The following is a 23,008-nucleotide window of genomic DNA, read 5'->3' as shown; positions in this document are numbered from 1 at the left end:
AATTGATTCAGGATTAATACTAGGTACATTTCAGATGTGGTTCACATTGAGGCATTGCAACACTAATTCAATAGCTTGTGTCAATATTTAGTGTAATAAATACCAATTTTTATCAAGGTTAAACACATAAATGGGGGAGGGGGTAAGGATTTCGCATTGTTTTAAGGAGGGCAAGTTTTCCCACTTTTTGGGAAATGCACCCCATTTTAAAAATGTTCACCAAATGAAACTGCCACAAGCCAAGTCTGATGATGCCCTCCTTGGTAACGTGGTACCACTTCACCCCGGGTGACTGGAATGCATTATGATGCAATGCCTCTTTGCTTTAAGTCTATGCTGCTCCAAGAGGCTGTGAACCTCCTGACCTGCTCCTGCTGACCCGGCAGAGCAAGCGCATACCAATGACCACTAAGTTGAGGAGCTGCTTCCCGCCCTGCCGCTTCTCCAATCCCGCTTTCACGTCTATCTGCTGCCTCAGCTTGCCAGACTTCCTCAGTGGTGTCGGAGTGCAGCCCAGCTCTTCTGACGTCTGAAGGGAGGGAGGGTGGGCGGTGGATTTCGGAGTGCCGGTCTCAGGAACATTAGGAGAGGCAATGCTCACATCATCTCCAGGAGGCCCTTTGTAAGGAGCGCGCACATTGTGTCCATTTTCCTCAGAAGGTAAGCTGCAGAAAGTAGATCAGAAAAACTGTGAGAAAGCCACTGAGATGCTGCCCAGCTGAAGCAGAAGGTAGCGGTCTCTTCGCATCCCTTTACATTTTGGGTCTCGCCTGGAAAGGAAAAGGACCAAAGGCAATCCACGCAATGAAGACTTGGAATCCTAGGCGCCTACTGAACATGACGACGCGCCGGGAGTGGTGTGCACTGTCGCAAAGCTCCTGCACCCGATGAGGTAAACGCTGCTGTTTTAAACTTTCAAGTGTCTCTAGGATCTGAAAACGTCCACTCTTGGCCCAGGCTTATACCCACAGCTAACACTGAAAGTATAAATTGGTAACAATATTTCACTTTTTCATATCACTTTATGATCTTAATTAACTTGATTTCTTATTTCTAAATGACCTTTCCAAAAGTGAGTCCATCCACTTAGAAATCTAAAGGATTCATCTTGACTTGGGCACTTACCACTAACTAATTCTTACCAGACTGAGTATAGAGTATCTGTCCTGCATTCGACGTCTGAATCGCTTCTCCTCCCCTGTGTTTAGAGGTATAGATAGTTACAGTTCTCAGTGCTAATAAACTGTGCTCCAAGCAGTGAGCTACCTCTTACACGTGCACTTTACGTTCTCTCATCCAAGTTCTAGCTTTGTTTGGCTTCCATGATCAGTCAGAATCAGGAATGTATATGTGTGATGTTAGGGCCAGGCCTGGGTATATAATGCAATGGTACAGCCAAAAAAAATTTCTGGATCAACTGGGCTTCCAAGAAAATTCAATACATTATGAATGAGATTCCTTAAATTCTTGGTAACTTTTTTTTTCACATTTGTGTGTGTGTGTGTGTGTGTGTGTGTGTGTGTGTGTGTGTAGGTCAGAGAACAGCTAACGGGTGTTGTTGGTTACTGGGAATTATAGGCAGCGAGGCTTATTAGGAGCAAACAGTGTTATCTTCCCCCTAGGCCATCTTCATGGTTTTAGGCTCTATACTTTTGAGAAAGTATAAATGTTATATGCTTTTCTCTGCTGCATTTACTTGGAGTTGTTCTGAGACAGAATCTGTTCAGTCCCGTGCTGACCTGACACTGACAGTCAGCCTGTCCAGAGCGTATGGAGACTGCCTCCTCCTCTGAAACACTGGCGTCGATGAGGTGCGCCTGCTCCGGCTGGCCTCACACCTGACTTAATATGGAAAGTAATTTGCTCACTTAAAAGTCACAAAAAGATGGAACTCAAGTTAAACAACCTATATGGTTTAAATTTTTCATGTTCCGTTTTTCAAGAAACATTTGTCCAGTATTTTTTGTGTGTCCACATCTGTCTATGTTCTGAAGGCAGTCTAATCATGCAGCCAAAGCTGGTCTAAATCCAGGATCCCCTGCTACGACCTCTAGAATATTAGGACTGCAACTGTGTAGAATGCCTGGCTTCAGTAGAATATACTGTCAGCTGTCTGACTACCAAAAGCACTCCAATAAACTAGCTCTTTGTTAGATGATACTTCAAACCGTTTGACCTGAGGAGATTCTGTCAATCAGAAACACTATATTATATTGTTTTTATTATCTAAAAGCCAGAAGGAGAAAAAGGAGGAGGAGGAGGAAGAGGAAGAAGAGGAAGAGGAAGAAGAGGAGGAGGAGGAGGAGGACAACAACAAGAATACAGTGTATGTTTTGATTAGCTTGTACACAAATGTTCAACCGCTCTCAAAGGCTGGGACCCCAGTGTCTAGACATAGTGCTGAGACATGAAACTTGAAAGCATACATCTACTAGAATAGTCTAAGACAGAGCGTTAGGACATGGTGGCACATGCTATCTCAAGCCCTACAGAGAAACGAGTTGTCAATGTTAGAGCTATGGACCGTGACAGGTGAATAGAGAGCTTAGCATAGGTGGTCATTTAAAGGCTACTGTTTCAGCAGAATGATTTACTCTGTACTTTCCTTATAGACACCATTAGGAATCAAGCCTCACACAGCTGAAATTAATGTGAGAGTCTCCTTGTTTCTATGGTTTGTTATTTTGTTTTGGAGTCTAAACTAGGCAGGCCAAGACTTTATCCAGATTATGAGTCCTACAAAGTAGCCCATCTGTCTCCATCTTTTATTGGATATTTCATACTCTAATGACTTTTCCCACTAGGCCTTGTCAAAATGTTGACTCAAAGACTTAAAAAAAAAGGGGGGGGGGGCTTTACTACATTTGGGAATGTATTTTAAATCCTCTGTGTTCCCAAGGATCCTATTATTGCCTATGATGGGCATGAGCAAGCCATCTTCATGACGCATCTAACAAGCACTGTGGAGCTCCCGGCCAGTGTCTGGGTCTTATACAAGCTGTCCTTGGACACAGCTTCTGTGGTTACTGTGTACTGAACCCTTCACCCTTGTCATTCTGCCCACTGTCTCACAGGCACTCTGCGTGTATTCCCAATACAATGCATTACTTAAAGCTTATCTGCGAGCTGTTAAGGCTTCAGATACTCTCCATATCATGACTGTGGTCCCCTTAACATAAGAGTTGTGTGTTTTATTTGGTCAATAAAAGTCCCCCTAGCTGGACACAATGGTGCACACCTTTAATCCCAGCACTCAGGGTAGAGGCAGGTGGACCTTTGTGAATTCATGGCCAGCTTGGTATATGTAGTGAGTTCCACACCCTGTTTCAAACAAAACAAAACAAGAGACTTCCAAAACAGAATTAAGTATAACTCAACACATTAAGGATAAAAAGGGTATTCGTGTTAATTCAACTCTATGAGAGAAAAGGACAACTTTTAAAATTGAATCAGAACTTAAAATTATCTGACTATCTTAAAGTCACATGACAAAGATTATCTCGCCCATCATTAATCTGTACTGGAGGAATTCTGTCTCCTAGACCTGAGTTATTCTCATGCTCAACTTGAAATCAAGTGAATAAAGTCTCACTTTTAAATCCAAACTCTGAGCTGGGAGGCCATTAAACAAGAGGACATAGATCCCCATTACCACAGGTTTTTATATAACAAGTTAAGTTCTGAGACTGAACTTCATATGGCTAAAAACGAAATCCATCCGTGAGCACCTGCTGGTTATCAGCCTGACCTACGATGGCTCCTGACATCTGAGGAAGTCTTCCTTCTACGCTCTGATAAATGAAGCACACACACCTTATAAGTAGCACTTTTCATTTGCTTGCTCTTTTATAACAGACCCGTATAGCCTAGGCTGGCCCAGACCTCTGTAGCCAAGGATGACCCTGAACTCCTGGTCCTCCAGTTTCTACCTCCCAAGTGTTATCTAACAGCAGGTTCATGCCACAAGCCCAGCAAAAGTGGTTATTTAGAGAATAAAAATTGTGAACAACTTTAAAGAGGTTAAATATTTTATAAATTGAGATACACATAATTCATTTCCCTTCTCTACTAAAAACTACTAGAAAAATTCTAGAGATTGATTTTAAAAGAACAGGTATTATCTAGAAGAAGGAGGAAGAGGAAGAGGAGGAGGAAGAGGAAGAGGAGGAAGAGGAGGAGGAGAACAACAACAGCAACAAGAATACAGTATATGTTTTGATTAACTTGTACTTGTAGATATCCCAAATTCTAGGAGTTTTGAATTACATGAGTGACTGATACAATGAACCATTTTATTTGACAAGAGACATAGCTTTTGGTGTACAAAGCGCTTGCTGTATAAACTCGAGGGCCTGAGTTCAGATCCCCAGCACTGAGGTAAAAGCTAGGCATGGTGGTCCATTAGTAATCTTGCTGCTGGGGTGCAACACTCCACCCCATGGCTTGCTAACAGCAGTCTCGTCTCCACAGAGACAGCAACTGAGAGCACGCACAACTCTTCAGAGGACCCGAGTCCACTTCCCAGCATCAACCAGGGCAGCCTCCTCCAGCTTCCTCTTCTGACCTCCACAGGCACATCTGTGTGCACATAACCCACACAGGCACATTTACACAAAGTTAAAAAAACGTAAATCTTTATAATAAAAATAGGTGAGGAGTAAGCAAAGAAGGCAGCCATCTAATCTCTGGCCATATGTTTACACTGGTGAGTGCACATACACAAACACACACTACAACCAGACACACAAGTATGTACACATACTACATCCATACACAAAACTTTGCAAGCACACACAAACATTCTTATACTTACTACATCTACACACACAAATGTGCAAACACACAAACACTTAGAAGTACAAAAACTTCAAGGCAGTATTTTTACTTTATTTTTAATTTTTTTCCGTTAATGTACGGGCACATTTATGTGCTTTGAGTGTGTGCAATGCCTGCAAAGACCAGAAGAGGGTGCCAGATCTCCTAGAACTGGAGTTACACAGGTTGGGAGCCATCATTTGGGTGCTGGGATTTGAACATGACTACTCTGCTAAAACAGCCAGTGAGTGTGGTTAACCACTGAGCCATTTCTCCACCCCCAAAGCAGTATTTTAATTAGTGAGTCATATAAAGACAAGGCTAGAATCAAAACTAATTTCTCAGCCCTGTCTGTCCTTTGCTACATACAAAATCCATGAGATAGCTGAATTCCAATGCTTTATTATGCAAAAAAAATGAAAACAGTGCTCTACTCAATCCATGTCCACGGGTACTTTGTAAGGGGTGGAGCTGGAAAGTCTTACCCGGGCACTTCAAATCCCATGGTCTGCTTCTTCCCGGACACAGTCATCTTTGCAACTTTTGGCACAATTTCAGATTCACTCTGGGATGACCGAGATATAACTGATTTTCCTAGTTAAGGAGTAAAATATAAAAGGACAATTAATTTCCAGAAACATATGGCATATTATAGAGACTGTGATTAACTTACAAAGAATTCATGTCTTATAGATATATCTTCTCTTTAAACAGTGAGATAAAGACTCCAAAAAACTAAAACCTGTTCTGGGAAATCCCCAGCCGTCTGGACACCCATATTCAACCCCACCAGATCGCTTTCAAATTTTGAGCTGACTGTTAAGTTTCAGTATTAAGAAACAAGGTGGTTTCTGCTCTGAGCCTTATTCTGACATTCTACCTAGATCCTCTCCCTACCTCTGTGACCACACCCTTTCACAACACTAAAACTGTCTGGTCAGTTAGCAGATGGCTAAACTATTTTTGATCCCCTGAGATTTATCAACTGATGAACAAGTCGAAAGTCTGCTAAAATTTGCTGGTGTTTGGTGCACAGAACATTAGATACTGTAAGGTCTATGCTATCCAGAAATACAGGAGACAAGGACAATGCAGAAAAATTAAAAGCATGGAGGATAAGCCATGAGCCAGAGTAAAGTGTGTGCATTTGACTCTTTATACATAACTCTCTAGTTTTCAAAATTAATCTTCAAGGAGTACCAACAGGACTGGGTTCACAAAAACATGGAGTTACCCTAGTAAACACACACCCAGAAAGTGCCACTTTAATCAGGAAAGATCATTAATGTACATGATGATGAAACATGGATGTGCTCACTGAAAGCCAGGCTTGCTTGAAATGCAAAGGGGAACAAGAAGAAAAGTACTCAGTGAGTCCAGACAGGAAACACAAAATGTCAAGTCAAACCATTGTCACTGCTAGGAGGAGCTCATATGTGTAAGGTGTGTTGGCAGCACCCGTGAATGAGAGAGAGCCTCCCTACACAAGCGAGAGTTGAGCTCCATGACAATCAATCACTGGTCAGTCAATGGAGAACAGGAGCCTACAGCAGAAACCAAAGCACACCCTGGAAGGCGGCTGGTCATTGACCGCGCTGTAGGAGAAAGCTGTCTGAGTGCAGAAAGAGCACCATGTGAAGCTGAAGATACCAACGACACAGGACCACTGGGCCAGCCACCAGCCCCTACTCCTTCCTGTTCTACAAGTGGACAGCACGGAGACAAGAGAGACAATACAGTAGCAATACGTAAAGACAACCACCTGAGGATAAGGAAAATGATGACATCACAGTCAGAAACCTGATCATCCGACAGCTTCAAATGGCCAGGCTTGGACTGGAGCACGCCTGCCTTTGTGAGCACACCACGGTGAGCGTGCAGGAGTGACCTATCCCCTAGGCACACACACTGTCTCAAATGGCCTGTAGGTGTGTGTGCCTTTGTATTTTCAATTGTTAACTGCGATGCTGACAGAGCTAAGTGCTGGCAGGATAGTTTGTATTGTCATTTCCTAGGCCCATCACCTGCTTTCTATATGAAAATGCTTGTCCTACCTCACCTGCCCAAAAAGAAGATTCTCTGAGATTCGCATGTTAAACTCAATTCAGGCCAAAAGGTAACACATTTGGACCAGGCACTGCCTTGCTGGCCTGACTGGATGAGTAAGGAAGAGGGTCTGTAGCATAGAGCTGATAGATGAGGCTGGGTTAGAAGGGCCACTATCTACAGGGGCAGGGAGGACAGAAGAAAGAACATGAGAAAGGCAGGGAGGCTGAGCAGACAGAGCCCCATGAGGAGACACAAGGGCGGAGACTTAAGTAGCTTTCCTTAGGTGGGCTACATGAGAGGCTGCCCAGCAGACAGGCCAACAGCCTTTTACCACATCTCCGCGCCTTTATTATTAAAACCCAAGAGGGACATGTAAAGCCCTGCACTAGAAGAGCATCTGAAAAAAAGAGATGAGGGAACAGACCAGAGTGGCCCCATTACAAAGCCCTCAAAGTACTTTCCACTGGAGCCAGGGGAAGCCAGGGAAAGGTGACAGCAAGAAAGGAAGAGAGGGGCCTGCAGCACCCCAGGACCCAAGGCTGCTGACCAATCAGGTGATAAGAGGCTGAAAACTCAGAACAAGGTGACTTTATATAAGGGTCACTGGTCGTTTACAAGAGCATTAAAAGCAAAAGAAGTAAAAGCCAGAATGAACCCAACAGCAGAAGGCCTCTGAGAAAGCAGAGACATGAGTCCCTATCTCTTCATCTGTGACTAGGACATCTTTCAAGTTTAGTAATTCATCTGGAAGCAGAATCTGGCATGAAGGAACACGAGGGTATTTACCAACAGCCTTTCTTTCAGACAGCTCCATTCCAGGGTGGGAGGAGCAATGAGCTTGAGGACAGTCTGTCTGTTACTCATCCGCAGGCTGGCAGGGCAGGCCAGGCTAGCAGGGCAGGCCAAGCTGTGCACATTGATGTTTCTGTAAACCCACGAGTTTGATATTCTGAAGCCAACCTGGCCATAAAAACCTGAGATGAGGATCCCAGGTGCGCAGTGACGAGACTGCATGGCAGAAAAGGGAGGTGTCAGAGCCTGGACAGGCGTCCAGGATCCCACTGGAAAGGAAACGGCTCCCTGGACACACTGCCAGCACTGACACATCTAAGAGGGCAGGAAGAGCAGGGTGCAAAGCACGGCAGACACCGAGTGAGGTAGAGCTAAAAGGGCTAACAGTGCAGCAGGCAGACATGGATGTCTAGGAACTAAACAATTAGCCTTTCTCCTGGATAACTTCCTTTTTTGTTTGTTTTAGTATAATAGCTACTTCCCTGGTGACACAGGAGAAAATGAGAAATAAAAAGAATTTTTAGTAACAAAGGAATAGTGTTACACATAAACAGAAATGCATCTGGGTATGGTGGCACACAATTTTAATCCCAGCAGAATCAGGAGGAGTTCTGAATTTGAGGCCAGCCTGGTCTATATAGTGAGTTCCAGAACAGCCAGAGCTATGTAGAGACCGTTTCAAAAAAATAAACAAAAGACAGGTGCTCAGAGCCACGATGAGACAGAACGTGCAGCATTTGCCTTTCTGGGTCTGCCTTACCTCACACAGTACACTCTTTTCTAGGTCCATTTACCTACAAATGCCATGTTCTTTTTAACAGTATTAGTACTAATACTATTCCACTGTGACTATGTTGGACATTTTCACTGTTCACTGTCCGTCGTGACAGGACATGCAGATGTAGATAGGGCATTATGAGTGTGGCCGAGCATGGGTCTGAGCAGTGCGCTTTGCAGAGTGGTGTAGCTGGATCATGTGGTTGAAGATTCTCCAGACTGATTCGTAGAGTGACTGCACCGTCCGCATTCCCAGTACTAAGGAGCAAGTGTCCTCTTCCTCCCCCATTCCCAGCAGGTGCTGTCCAGTCGTTTTGTTCATCTTAGCTATTCTGACTGGGATGAGATGGAATCTCCAACAGTTTTAGTTTGCATTTACATCTTTAGGTGTTTACTAACCACTTTTATTTTCTCTATCAACAACCGTTTCGATTCCTAGCCCATTTTTAAATTGGATTATTTGTTTCCCTTAAATCTTTTTTAAAATTCTTTGTATATTCTGGATATTAATCTTCTTTGATTGTCTGGTGAAGACTTCTTACTCATTGTTTCATTAGCTGTAAGGAGACTTTCAGCTCCATGTCCTCAAACGTCAATATCTAACATGGAGCACACAACAATGCTGGAAACCAAGAGTCCAAAGGCCCACAGAGGCGGGGGCAGCCAACACAGGAGACGGGGGCAGCCAACACAGGAGACTGTGAGGTAGGAAACAGTCAAGGAGAAGGTGAGAGGTCAGTGAAGGAGAGATGAGGGCAGGTGAACACCAAGCCAAAAGGAGTCATTTAAATTACACTCAGACACACACACACACACACACACACACACACACACACACACACACACACACACACACCTTAAAGTTAAGTCACTTGAACTATGTTCCCCTTAAAGACCCACAGACTAACAAAAACACTGGTACCAATCTGAAAAACTTCTGAAATGGTTGGTTGGGGAACCCAAATGACCCCAAGATAACACAGACTATAAATGTAGCTCTCGGCTGTTTCTCAGGGATCTGGGTGGCTCTCTTGACAAAGATAGCACACACTGTGGACACAGGCTCAGCTGATAGGAGCTGGGTCTGACCCAAAAGCCTCTGTCCTTTGACCTAGCTTCCATGGTTCCAGAAAGTCCTAAGCAAGCTGACCAAGAGCAGAGGAGAGCAACTAGACCCAGCTCCAACCCCTGTGGGCAGGGCCACAGCAGTCCTACCCGGCTCCAAGCCCTGTGGAGCACTCACTCACAAAGCGCGGCTCCAAGCCCTATGGAGCACGCAGTTACAAACTCGGCTAGATATGCTAGATATTCATGAAGCTGCAGTAGCTGCTGGCATCCATATCCTGGTGGCGATCAAAATCTGCCTTAATAGACTTACAGCCCACTCAACAAGAGGGAAATCATGTCTGCACTGAAAACCTAGTCAGTTTCCCAGGGCTTAGGAAGTCATGAACCAAAACCATAAAAAAGCAAATCTATTCTTACCATTTTACTAGACTAGTTTAATTCCTTACTAATTCTAAATCTCATCCGTATACCCTCTTCACAGAAGCCCCTTTTTACAGCAAATGGAGACATGACAGGAAACCACAACTGGACACAATGCAGAGATCAGGGATCAGCAGCAGCAGATATGTGTATACGGCAGCTCCTGCATCCTATGGTACACACTACAGTCCAGGGAACACTGTGGAGGAGGAGAGGAAAGACTGTAAGAGTCCCTGAAACAGCCTCTCCTAAAATGGCTACATGAACAATACTGTAACTTGTATGTTAATGTGAGAGGGGGAATCTCTCAGGGTCTAACACCTAAACACACATCTACAGGCAACCACGGCTGCTGAGAGAAGAATGGGCCTCTCCCGGGATAAGTCCCCCTTTGGCTGTTTAGTAGAGTGGCCGGCCTGGAAACTATATGCACACACAACAGCAAGGGCACACTCATCAAAGGCACAGCAAAAGCAGTAGGTTCATATATTTGCACATACACATATGCACATACATGTACATGTACATAACAATTATAAAAAGGAGTTTCCAACTCAGGATTCATAGTTCAAGAGACAATATGGGGACAGGCTGGAGGGAAGGGATGGGGAAACTGATCTGATTCTCTTTCAATTAAAAACATTTAAAACAAAGAATCAGGAGGTATTACAGCCTTTTTACGCTTTGTGGTTATCCATGAGACACTAACAGAAAAGGCACTGCCTGCTGCATGCGAGGTCAAGGTTCTACCCAGCAGGCGCCAGGACAAAGTAAAACCTTAAGACATTACCCTCTGAACACTGATGTGCTTAGAGACAGGACCTCTCAGCTGGACATGAGAAATGGAGAATGCCGAATGATGAGTCTGAGGGTCAAGCAAAGGCCATGGAGGCAATGGGAGTCAGTGGCTGCTAAAGTGGATCCTGGACTTGGTGAAGCACCATCGCAGGGCACGGTCATCAAGATCTCAGGAGGCAGAAGACAACTGAAGGCCAACGGCCAAGGTCTTTAATGACAAGGAAAGGAGCTGTGAGGCTGTACAGCAGCCAGGTGCACAAGAACCTGCAGAGGCCTAACCAACACAGGCAAAAGGAAACCACCACCGAGCAGACAGAGGAAAGAGTTCCAGCAAGGAGGCTGGGCAGGCAGGAAAGGAAGGGGTGGTTTCCTCAGTCCTGAGGGTAAGAATGAAGTGAAACAAGCGGATACATCCCAGGAAAGACCGGGGCAGTGCTATGGAGGGGCTGGCATTTGTGAGGAAAGCAAGATCTAGAGTTCCCAGAGTGAAGAGTGAGGGAAGATGGACAGTGATGACGACAGTGACTGTAATGGCGCTGCCGCCGCTGGTGCTGGTGCTGCTGCCGCTGCCGCTGGTGCTGCTGCTGCCGCTGGTGCTGCTGAGGGTGATGGTGTGAGGGTGAGGGTGAGGGTGATGGTGGTGGTGCTGCTGCAGCTGGTGATGGTGACTGTGGTCAGGATGACCTTGTGATGATGATGCCAATGGTAGTGATGATGGGGATGATGCTATAATAGTGGTAGGTAAGGAGGGAGGAGACACCTGACTGGGTGAAACAAAAGGAGACAAGGTAGACTTGGACTTCTAAGAACAAGAAAAAATACAGGGTGAAAGTCTCACTCCGAGGCCCACAAGACTAATACCTTCCAGTTTCATGAAAAACATCGATTATTACACTACACTATTTACTACATCAAAATAACAAAGGTTGAGTAAGCATAGAGAAGTCAATGTGATAATCTTACACTATTTTTAGGGATGCAGCAAATTACTTTGGTATGTGTTTATATTTCAACTTTTTGATTAATTGAAAATAAACACAAAGATGCCAGTATTGTGCGCAAGAACACACTGAAAGCACAGCACTAGCTTCCTGTCTTCCTTCCTTCTAAGTCCTTAGGACACTAACAAACCCAAGGTCGCTCCTAACGAAAGCATTCAGAGAGTTCATGCTCATCCCCATCCTGGCTGGATGGGAAACAAATCCTACACACACACACACACACACACAGAGAGAGAGAGAGAGAGAGAGAGAGAGAGAGAGAGAGAGAGAGAGAGAGAGAGAGAGAGACCAAGTAAATGGAAATCCATTCAGTGTGCAAACATGTCCGTAAATCTCAGTGCAGCAGCAGGAAAGGAGCATTGAATAGAGAGAACAGGCCTGTTGCCCAGCCCCACCCTTCTGCTAACTAGCTGGTGCCTTGCACCTTTATAACTCTCCTCTCAATCTTTTATCGGTGGTCACAGGCTGCACCACTGGGGAATTAGCCCTTCCTGTGACATGCCTTCCAGCTGGCCCTTCTCCTCAGCAGCCTGGTAAAGGAAGTGTGTCTAGTTTCTACTCACACAGTGAGGTGACATAAACGGTCCCCAGCTCGCTTGGTAGCTGTGTATAGATCACCTCCGAACACTAACAAGTTCCTCACTTCCAGCAGGCCACTAGGAGGTCAAAGTCAAATGTGTCATTCATTCTAAAAGAGCATCAAGCCCCACGCTCCAGCGCCCACTTGGGGCCGTGCAAAGGTGCGCATCCTGAAGGTGCATATGCAATGGTAGCACTGAGTCCCTGGAAGAACAGGAAGAACTGCACATGTGCTCTGTGCTTCAGTGAAACTAACTGACTTAGTTCATCAAACCTGGTTTTCCCATTTTATAGATACGTAAGGACATAGCTAAATTTCACAGTGATGTAGAGCCTGTGCCCTAAGCCGATCACCTGCACGCATCCCCAGTTCACCTCCATGCTCCAGTTCCATCTGCAATAAAGCACTCTTGGAAAATGACACCTCCTGTCCCTTCCAGTCACCCTGATTCATGCCTCCTCCAGAACTGCCTGCATCCTGGTTAGCTACTGTGGGACCTAAGCACAGACTCTCTCAGTGAGTACTTTCGAAAAGGACGCAAACGGAGAGCACTGTGGCATCATGGGAGTGTTCCAGACTCCTGTTGGATTTAATAGTGGGTCTTCTCAAAAACATAGAAACCACTCTGAGACACAAACTACAAAACTGTGAAATGGACAGAATATATGTGATAAAAGTATGTGCCTGAGAACATAAGGCTTCACTTTTAATCTGGCCCCAAACTGGGGGATGGGGGAAGCACAACAGAACTAAAACTCTAACCAACCAATAAACTTCATATTTATTTATTTTATTTATTATGCATACAGCCCTCAGCCTCTATGTATGTCTGCCTGCCAGAAGAGGGCACCAGATCTCATTATAGATGGTTGTGAGCCACCATGTGGTTGCTGGAAATTGAACTCAGGACCTCTGCAATAGCAGACAGCGCTCAACCTCTCAGCCATCTCTCCAGCCCCCATGAATCAAAACCTTGAAGAAATGTGTTTATGCATCTGGTCTTTGTCTCCCTCCCTCATCTCACACACACACACACACACACACACACAGAGAGAGAGAGAGAGAGAGAGCGCGCACGCACGCACGCTTTGGAAGGACTTTTCCATTTACTAAATATAGAGTAAAATAAGTAGCATTAGAAATTACTAAAAACTAAGAAAAACAATAGTCCTGAAAACCCGTATGTCAATGTTTACACTTCCTTTACTTTCTCTACACCATTATAAAGGAATTTTCAAGTCTCTGCCTTAGGATCTCACTTATACTCCATAGATACATAGTTTCCTCACAGTGGCTATCAATTTAAACAAGTTTCATATGAAAAGAAATCTAACATGCTACCAGAAACTATACAGGGCACAGCTGTTGTCACACCCACAAAATGAGTATCCGCTTCAGGATGAAGGTCAAATGCAAGTTTTTTGCAAGAACACAAAAAAGCAAAATTCCCAAATAAAGCTAAGAAATCAGATTTTCATTATGTAGATAGATTACCATTGAGCCGTATTTTAGAATAACTGTGATTTGAAAATAATTATTGAAGTATAGAATCCGATGTGGACATTTCTATGCCCGTTTAGCTTCTTCAGTTCTTATAACTACAATGACAGGATCAAGAAATACAAGAACAAACAGGAACCATGCCACAAGACAGGAACTCAAAAGTACGTTTACCTTCTCTTGAACCCAGCTTTATTTGCTTAAGAATAATGCAATTAAGTCTCTAGAATACAAAACAAGAATAGTATAAACCCGATGGTATGAATCCAGGAGACTATGCTGGGACATCAGTGAGGGAAGGAGCAATAGCATATGTAAATCTGAACAAGGACGGGAAACCGGAATGTACAGCTATCAATCAAGACTCTCTGTACAATACCCGGAGTAAATTAAAAATCAGGAAATGTCACTAGACTAGCTCAATAAATTAGAGAATCAGAATTACTCCAACCAGGAGGGATGCATTCCTATATGTGTTACACACAGAAGCCAAGAAGAAGTGAGCATACAGAAACAGGAACGTACAGCGGTCAGACATTTCCTGACAGCTTTCACGGTTCTGATACTCTGCTGAAGGAGTGAAGGCTGAGGGAAGTGTTCCCTCTTACAGAGCAGTATAAAATCAGGGTAAAATCTATTCTGGACTCATCCAGTTCTCAGAAAGGATTGTTCAGTGTTCCGGACATTGTGGATGTGAAGAAGAGACTGTCCTCAGCCTTCGTTATCAGGTATTTGGCGCCACCGCCCAAATTTCTGCAGACAGTGGAACAGAATTCCTTCAGTGGAGAACCCCAGCCATTGAGAATAATTAGCAAAGGAATTAAGTGCACAGCCATACTTTATATAAAACCGCTTCCCCTCAAACCAGCAATTCTAATAATCTTTTCCTATCAGCCAACCATGACTTCAGACATTTACTGCTGGTTCCGTTCTTCAGTTTATTTTCTATCCAACTAACAACACTTCCTTTCCTTTTCTTCTCAGGAATCCCACTGAGATTTGTTCCTTCCTTCCTAACTACTGAGGACCAGATGTCTGCAGTGTCTGATAGTGTCTTATCGTCTAGCCCTTGTTCAACAAACCATCTCTTTCCTTTGTCACCGGAGTCTTTTACCCCCATGTTCACACTAAAATATAGTCAGTGTCTCCATATAAGGAAAAAGCGAAACAGAGACCAAGAACCCACTATTATACACAGGCCTTTGCAACATGGCCCCAGTGTATCTTTCAAAACCCACCTTCTAGCTGGTACTCCTGTCTGCAGACCCGGTTCTTCAGCATCAACAACTGGTTTCCTCATTTGTATAGCAATGGCTCACACCATGTCAACATTCCATACAAATGTCCTTTCATGAAAACTACATTATCCTTTCAATATATGAATATGAAATCAAGGCAGTTGACTTCTACACTCACAGCTCTGCTGATGTTATGCTATAAAGACTACAGACTGTCTGCTCTAAGTGACAAGGAACAGGACACAGCATGTAACCCTGCATGCACTTCTGCTGCCGCACGTCGAAGACTCCAACCGATCTCTGGGAGGTTATCTCCGTGCCTAGCTTTCTTATCGGTAAAACAGTATGTGGTCTACATAGTGGGAATCTCTGAGGAACCAAAAGAATCCAGATACCTCCAATGCCATAACAAGGCATTCTACCAACAGAACGGAGACAACCGGAATCAGACACTCGGCACTCATGATGGGAAGACAAACTCCAACTGTGTGACACTGTGGTAGGAACTGGATAAAAATAGGTCACAGAGGAAGGCCATGATTCAATGCAAAAGGAGCTCAGCGAAAGGAGTAAAAGAGAAATAATAAAAGGAGATCGGGAAGCATGACAGCAGTCCATGGAGGAGCCCCCCTCAACAGGTGATGCCAACAGCGTCCCTCACCACACCCTACCTGCACACCAACAGCGTCCCTCACTACACCCTACCTGCACACCGGAGTTTCAGAGCTTGGCAGGCTAGATTATGACGTCATCCTGACACTGGGAACACCAGCAGGGCAGTAGTTGTAGACAGACTGATTCTGAGAGATGTGTCTGACACCAAGACAAACAAGATGGGAAGAAGTAGAGCAGTTAGCGTTCGGAGAAATGGACGAGCACCGTGGCCTGCAGGAAAACAGGAACTGCGGTGGTCACTAAGGCTAACCAGATGCACTATTAGAATACGGGTGAACTGAGTGTGGGGAGGGGAGCCATGAAAGCAGGGACCTGTGACTGCTGAGACTCTAACCAGATACATTAATTAACAGACTATGGTGATGATTAAACAACCTGCTGGTAATGAAGACAGATGCGTAGGCTGACGGGCTGAGACTCCACATCAAACACCAGACTATAGGCTGCACAACAGAATTAGTGCACAAGTCATTAAAGTCGCTAAGACACACATATCTAATACACAGTGAAGGGCAAGGAAGCAGGCAAGTGAAGAATACTCAGCAGGGAACACACACTCACTTTCCTTGCAGACCAACTGAGACCCAACTCAAATATGGAACCCGAGCTTCACATATCATGAACTTTGATGTGGTCAAACCCAACATTTTATAGACGAATATTACATGGCTACTCAAAACCGTGCTCATCTTCTCCAGGCTTTTCTCAAGGCACCATCTCTCCAGTCCCACTGCATCCAGACTGCACCTCCTCAAAACGACAGCCGTGTTCCCAAGACAACTGAATCAGGGTCTTTCTGAAGTAAAAAGCCTCGAGTCGAGTACCTCTAGGAACTGAACATGTGTTGCCCATATCTGATTCTGTAAGTTCATTGAGGCAGATGATGAATTACTATCTGAGACACTTCTGAGAAGGAAATAATGCTCAAGTCAGACCTTCTGCCAGGCAGGGTAGTGCATGCCTTTAATCCAGCACTGGGGAGGCAGAGGTAGTTACTCAGTCTGAGGCCAGCCTGTCTGCAAAGCAAGCTCAAGGACATCCAGCAGGGCTAATACCTGGGCAGGCTTCTGTTCATGCCGATTTTTAGGAGGTTAGAAAAAGGCATACATTCTAGTGAGACGCTTTTAGACCGCAGATAAAAAAACTATCTGAGCAATTTATGGGTTAGATTTGAAAGGCCTTTATTCTCTCTCTCTCTGTGTGTGTGTGTGTGTGTGTGTGTGTGTGTGTGTGTGTGTGTGTGTGTGTTTCATATGTACTATAGTAAAATATTAAAATATAGAATGTGCCCTTTCAAACTGGTCTGTATTAGTCCCAGTTGCTTTTTTAAGAAAGACTATCCTACACAATACACAGTCCAGTGAATGAAATCCCATAGGCATTCAAGTGTTTAATGAAACTGTATAATTCTGTATATGGAATGAAGCACAAACTCTGACCTAGTGGTGCTCACATCAGGAGATGTGGACGGACAGAATAACAGACATAAGAAAATGCTTATGTGGGTACATTGCAAGCATGCAGACCCAAGTGTGGATCCTAAGCACTACGTGTGAGCACATGTGTTTTTAACTCAGTACTGTGGTTGTAGATGGGGCACCCTGGGGAAGCACTGACATCCAGTAACGAGCAGCCTAGGTTCAACGAGAGATCCCTCTTAAAAGGCAAGGAGGAAAAGCAACTGAGGACGGCAACCTAAACACCAGCCTTTGGCCTCCACAGTGCCTACACAGGAAGTACACCTGCATGCACACAGATCACAAACATGCACATGAATATCTCATACATACACACACACACAGACACATGCACATGGATGTCACACATACTCGCAGATACACGCCCCTCACAGACACATGCACATTTCAGACACAGCTGACACAGACACACAGGCACACAAGACATACACACCTCACAGACACACACAGACATGCACACCTCACACCTAAGATACACAAACATACACAACCCTGATACAGACACAAACTTCACACACATGCATACACCCTTCTCCTCACATACATACACAAGCTTCACAGACACACACACACATTTCATACACAAACATATACCAGAAGACAGAAGGAAAACACTGCACTCCTGCTCCCCCCCCCCCCCCGCTCTGAAAATGTTCTCACCAGGAGATGCTGATGCTGACCGGCACCTTTCTCTAAGGAAAGAAAAAGTAATTGAGAAGCACCACATCTGTGACCTAGTATAAAACCAACTCTACACACAGCGAAGCGGGCCTCGGAGAAGCTAACCCACAGACTAACACCTTTTGCCAGTATAAGCAAGCACCCACCATGTCAGTTTGTGGTTTCTGGTTCATCACAGGTATATGCAATTCCACCCAAGAAAGAAAGGTTTGTTCCCTTAGGGTTTTAAATTTAAAAATAACTACTTAGCCTGCTCATTAGGAATCTCTCTTCTTGCCACAGACATTAATCTTCAACATGACTGCAAAAATGCCTGAACATTCACTATCACTACAAAGTACTAAACAAATAAAAACTGTTATCTGTGAGAAAAATCTTACTAAACCGAACTGAAAAACCAGGGACCCTCCCCCCGATCCCACAACTAAAATGCAAGGGACAATTTCTAAATACAAGCCTGTAGTTATCAGAGGAATTTTAACTTAGACCAGCTGCCATGCATGAGTGAGAGCCCTGGATTTACTACCAGCATCACCAGGAAGGGGGGGGGGGGGACGACACGGGGTGGGGGCAGAGATTGATGTATTCAAATGTGAAGCGTTCACAGAAGATGAGAAGACACTATAAATAACACTAATTTTTGCTTCAAACTAAAAATGACTTTGCCAGAAAAGGCACCTGTTGCTAAGTTCCACCCCCAGGACCGTTGCTGGAATGTGGACTTTGGACCTAGGAAAGCAATTGTTTTCATGGGGGATTAACGAGCCGCTGACAGAAGCAATGGAGAGAGCACTGCTGTGGAGAATGGAGATCATGAGGCCTGGCACAGAGGAAGAATATTAGTCAGGGCCTAGAGGTCACTGGGCCATATTGTGGCAAAGAAGGTAGCTGCTTTTCTCTTTGTCAAAAAAGACAGAGATTAAATCGGAGATTGTGGAATAGTGGAGGTTTCAGAAGTCCAGCATTGACTGTGTCACATGGTTATTAGTGGCCAATCTTATGCAGATCTTTAAAGAAAAGCAAGCTGACCTCAATGTAGCACCCAGCCCCCCACATCAATAACTACAGAAAAAGGGGGTTAAAATGCAGCTATGTTTCCCTAATGGTTTAAAAGTACAGTAATTAGGGTCTAACAGTTCATTTTCTTATTTAAAACACATATCAAAAAAGAAAATAGGATACAAAACTGTCAAGCAAGCGTGACATTATACCTGAAAGAACACACAAAAAACGCAGACAGCCTCCCCCAACCCAGCCTGCCTTGTTCTTCACCTGAGGCAGGGTCTCACTAAGGGACTGAGAGGTCAACATCTCCCGCTTCTGTTTGCAGACTCCTCCTCCAGGACTGTGAGCACTCTCACCTCAGTCTACATTAAAACTACACTGCTTTCCCATCACAGACAGTGAGAATTTCAAAAGGAGGGACGCTTCAAGCTAAATTCACAATAAACTCCTTTCATGTGAAACAAATTCTCAACGTCAAATCATTCATAACAAAACACACTATAAATTTAAAAACATTTAAGATTAAAAAAAAAAAAAATCAGGGCTTTCCAGCCGAGTCCATGTTCCGACACCAATCATGTTCCTGTAAGTACATTTCAACATACCATAAAGTCCAAACACTTTCATACACATTAACATGTTCAAAATTTCAAGAAACCGGTGTTAATTTTCAAAAGAAAAACTTCAAATAAATCACTTCGCTGAATCGAACCCAACATTAAAATTCTAGTTATCAGATGTACACTGACAAAGTACATCTTTGAGGCTAGACTAGACCACTTCCTTCAGCAGTACGGCTGCTCTGGTCTGAACAATTCCCCATCAAACCCACCACTCAGCACCCATCTCCAATAGTGAGAAGGGAACCACAAGACAGAATCACTGGGACCAGGTTTCAACCTTATGGAAATAACACCGACTCCATTAACTTGAGAAAACAGAAACTTCAAGCTCAGAGGTTGAACTGCTTGCTGCACAAGCTTAAGGACCAGAGTTCAGATCCCCAGAAACCATTAACATGTCCGTGGATATGACAGCCCACATGTAATTATAGGGTCAGAAAGACAGGGGAAGAATCAACCCTGGGCATCCACATGCACAGCACATAGGTAGATGTTCACCTACTTTGTATACATACACACATGCATAACATGGACACATGCAGGCATACTGTACACACATGCATTCATACATACAGTAAGTAGATTTCAATGTGTGCTACATACCTTGACATAAAATAACGATGTAGTACACAGAGTACAAGCCATTAATGTAGCCATTAGAACAGTAACAACTTCTGGTCTCTTGGGAAGTAACTGGTACTGTGCTGCATAAATTATTCCTTACGTCACTACATTTGGGCTTGGGGAGACAGGAGTTGGTAAGGTGCTTACTGCAAAGCAGGGAGACCAGGTTTTAACCCTCAGGATCCACATAAGAAGCCAAGCCGAGGAGGAGAGGGCAGACCCTAGCTAAGTGGTCAGGCAGCCCCTGCACCTGAGTGAGGCACATTCCAAATCAGAGGGTGGGCAACACCTGAGATGACACCGAAGACCGACCTTTGGCCTCCATATGTGAATATGTACAAAGAAAACACACACACGCACAAATAAACTCACTTATCTAAACAGAAAACATTTATTAATACTATTGCTGTGACCAAAACTTTGTTTGTTTGTACATAAATTACAACAGCCTGAAAAGAAAAGCGTTTCTTAGGTTGCACATCAAACAGTTTAAACTCTCTCCCTCACCCTCGCCCTCCCGGGAAGCCCTCTTGGTGACCACACTGTTCCTCCTCATCAGCCCTCTAGCCTGGCTGTTATTTCATTTATTTTCAACTCCAGGTTTCTCACATGGCCCATGAATCTCCTGCTTTGAGTAGCTAACACTTCACACTGATCTAATATCACAACTACCCTACGAACTGTGTGTGCGCAGACTGCTTTCAAAACTAAAGTGAGCTTGGGACTGAAGAAACGACTGCATGGTTAACAGCACCGAGCTGCAGGATCTGAGTTCCGTGCCCAGCAGCCACACAGTAGGTAGCTCCCAACCATTTCCCTGAGGGGTAAAAACAGCCCTGTATATTTCTGAGTATGTTAAAGAACACAGTTTAGACTGCTAAAAGATGGGCAAGTGAGGGAAGTTAGCGGATCATTCATGACTAAATTCTGAGGTGGTCAGCTGGGTCCAGCAAGTACCTCAGTTCACTAAAGTGGACTCTGAGAAGCGAGTGAGGCGGCCTCGTCTTGGGCGCTTTCCCTCTGAGATGCTGTATCACAGTATCCAGGGCGCTTACTTCTCAGACACTTGTGAAGCAGATGCTGTCCTCTCAGATAATGGCACTGTGACGATGCTAATACAGCAAACCACCCCAGGTACACAGTTCTGAGGCACACTGACAGCTGGTGTCACAACTGCCCACGACGGGCCACATATCTGTCCCTGCACCTAGCAGCCCCCTCCCAGGTAACAACATCCATACAAATCAGCGCCCGTCAGAGTGACATGAAGCCCTCCTCAGAGCGCACCGATGCCACTGGGACTCAGAACTCCACGGAAGAGGGAGATCAGTTTACACACCTTACAATGACGCACTGCCACCTCTCACGCCTTCCGTGAAACAGCTAAGACTGTACAACTATACATTCTTATACTAGCAACTTAAATTCATGGGGTATTCGGTTAAATAAAATCACCAGACACCTCCTGTGGGAAACTACAAAGCTCTCAGGGGCAAAGCCCCCACACAGCCCTCTCAGGTCTTGAGTTCAGGTCCCAGCACCCACTTAAGAAAAGTGGCTCATAACTTCGTGAAACTCCAATCACAGAGGCCCCGATGCTCCTTCTGGCCTCTGTAAATCACATTCACACGTGTGTGCATGCAGACACACATAATTACTAATATAATCTTAGGATTCTATTCTATTCATTCTAAGGAGGCTAGATGGAGTGGTACGTGCCTCCAATTCCTGCATCTGTGAGGCAGAGACAGGAGTGAGCAGCCAGCCATCCCAGACTTCCCACCACGGCTCTCAAAACTCAAAGGGAAAGAGAGGCTGTGTTTTCACGTTTTATATGATCCTAACACCAACGCATTTTTCTGAAATCTTTCTATAAAAGGAATACAAAGTAATTAAATGCCAGCTTAACCGAATAGATTTCTCCATTCCTTCCACTGTGTCCCTCACTGAAGTACTTAGTGTAAGTAGCACGTATTCAAGCTACTCTACTAAAACTTATCATTGCCACAGAATGAAATAACTGTATGTAAATATATGATCTAATTTTAATCTTGATAATTTTTAAAAACAAAATTATTAGGGTTAAAAGGAAAAATCTATGTAATATTCAACAACTCATATGCTATATTAAATAAAAAGCTTTAAGGCTTTTTATTAGTTTTAGCTTTTTTTAGCTTTAAGGCTAAAGTAAATTACTTTTAAATTAAGCAATTCGTGTCTCAATTTTTCCAGTGTAGGTGTATACATGAAGAGAATCTGAGAACATGACAGAGTACTTAAGCTTCTTCACTGAATTCAACCACTTCCTCTCAAAAACTCCCACATATTATTAAGCACAAAGCCAATTCATTCTTAGTTATCTTTATAAGATGTACAAATTCTTACTGTTTGAATAAAAATAAGCAGTAATAGATAAATCAGTGAAAATTTTCCAAGAAAATTCATCTACAATGGACAACTAGAAAAGTTACTTATGTCAATATTAACAGCCTGCAAAAAACAAAACTTCAGTAAAATGAAATATATTTCTTGCATTACTATGGCCACATAAACTGAGAAGTAGTCAGACTCCTCATCTTAGCCCATCAGTATAGTAGTCTTCCCACCAATCACAGGATACTTACAGGACACTGAGAGAGAGGAGAGGCTGCAGCTCCTACCAACAGCCCACGTCCCATCTCCACATCTAAGGGAGCAGAGCACACGGAGAAGCAAGGGATCTCAGACAGGAGCTCGACGCTCATAGGAAACACCTCAACTCAGCCCTGGGCTAAGGATACTTTTAAACAACACCGTCTAGGCAGGCACACTTGTTACAGATACACTACATGGGGTCTGCATAATAAATAAACAAAGCCACTGTCAATACATGCTTTTTTTTTTT

At 44.1% G+C, this 23,008-nt stretch overlaps 1 protein-coding gene and 1 long non-coding RNA gene across 10 annotated transcripts in view; one reads left to right on the top strand and one right to left on the bottom strand.

Annotated features, from left to right (window-relative positions):
• The window catches only part of Hbs1l (HBS1-like translational GTPase), a 77,513-nt gene that overhangs the window by 32,075 nt on the left and 22,430 nt on the right, over positions 1 to 23,008 (bottom strand). For 6 of the 7 annotated variants that reach the window (XM_063285773.1, XM_039106903.2, XM_063285777.1 and 3 more), the window contains 2 exons: positions 5,301 to 5,409; positions 400 to 665 (listed from right to left, as the gene is read on the bottom strand). In XM_063285773.1, the coding sequence (XP_063141843.1) occupies positions 400 to 665; positions 5,301 to 5,409 (375 nt within the window). The remainder of the gene's footprint in view (positions 1 to 399; positions 666 to 5,300; positions 5,410 to 23,008) is intronic. The other variant, NM_001011934.1, reaches the window with a different exon arrangement.
• Positions 665 to 18,102, top strand: LOC134484961 (uncharacterized). Of its 3 annotated transcripts, XR_010062793.1 has the most exons (3): positions 665 to 892; positions 2,234 to 2,326; positions 14,785 to 18,102. It is a non-coding gene; the product is annotated as an uncharacterized LOC134484961 (long non-coding RNA). The 3 variants fall into 3 exon arrangements; XR_010062792.1 differs by lacking the exon at positions 2,234 to 2,326; XR_010062794.1 differs by lacking the exon at positions 14,785 to 18,102 and having other exon boundaries at positions 2,234 to 2,374.

Source organism: Rattus norvegicus, chromosome 1 (genome assembly GCF_036323735.1).
Source record: "Rattus norvegicus strain BN/NHsdMcwi chromosome 1, GRCr8, whole genome shotgun sequence".
Classification (NCBI taxonomy): domain Eukaryota; kingdom Metazoa; phylum Chordata; class Mammalia; order Rodentia; family Muridae; genus Rattus; species Rattus norvegicus.
The sequence above is the reverse complement of the archived record's forward strand: the minus strand, read 5'-3'. Positions and strand labels throughout refer to the sequence as shown.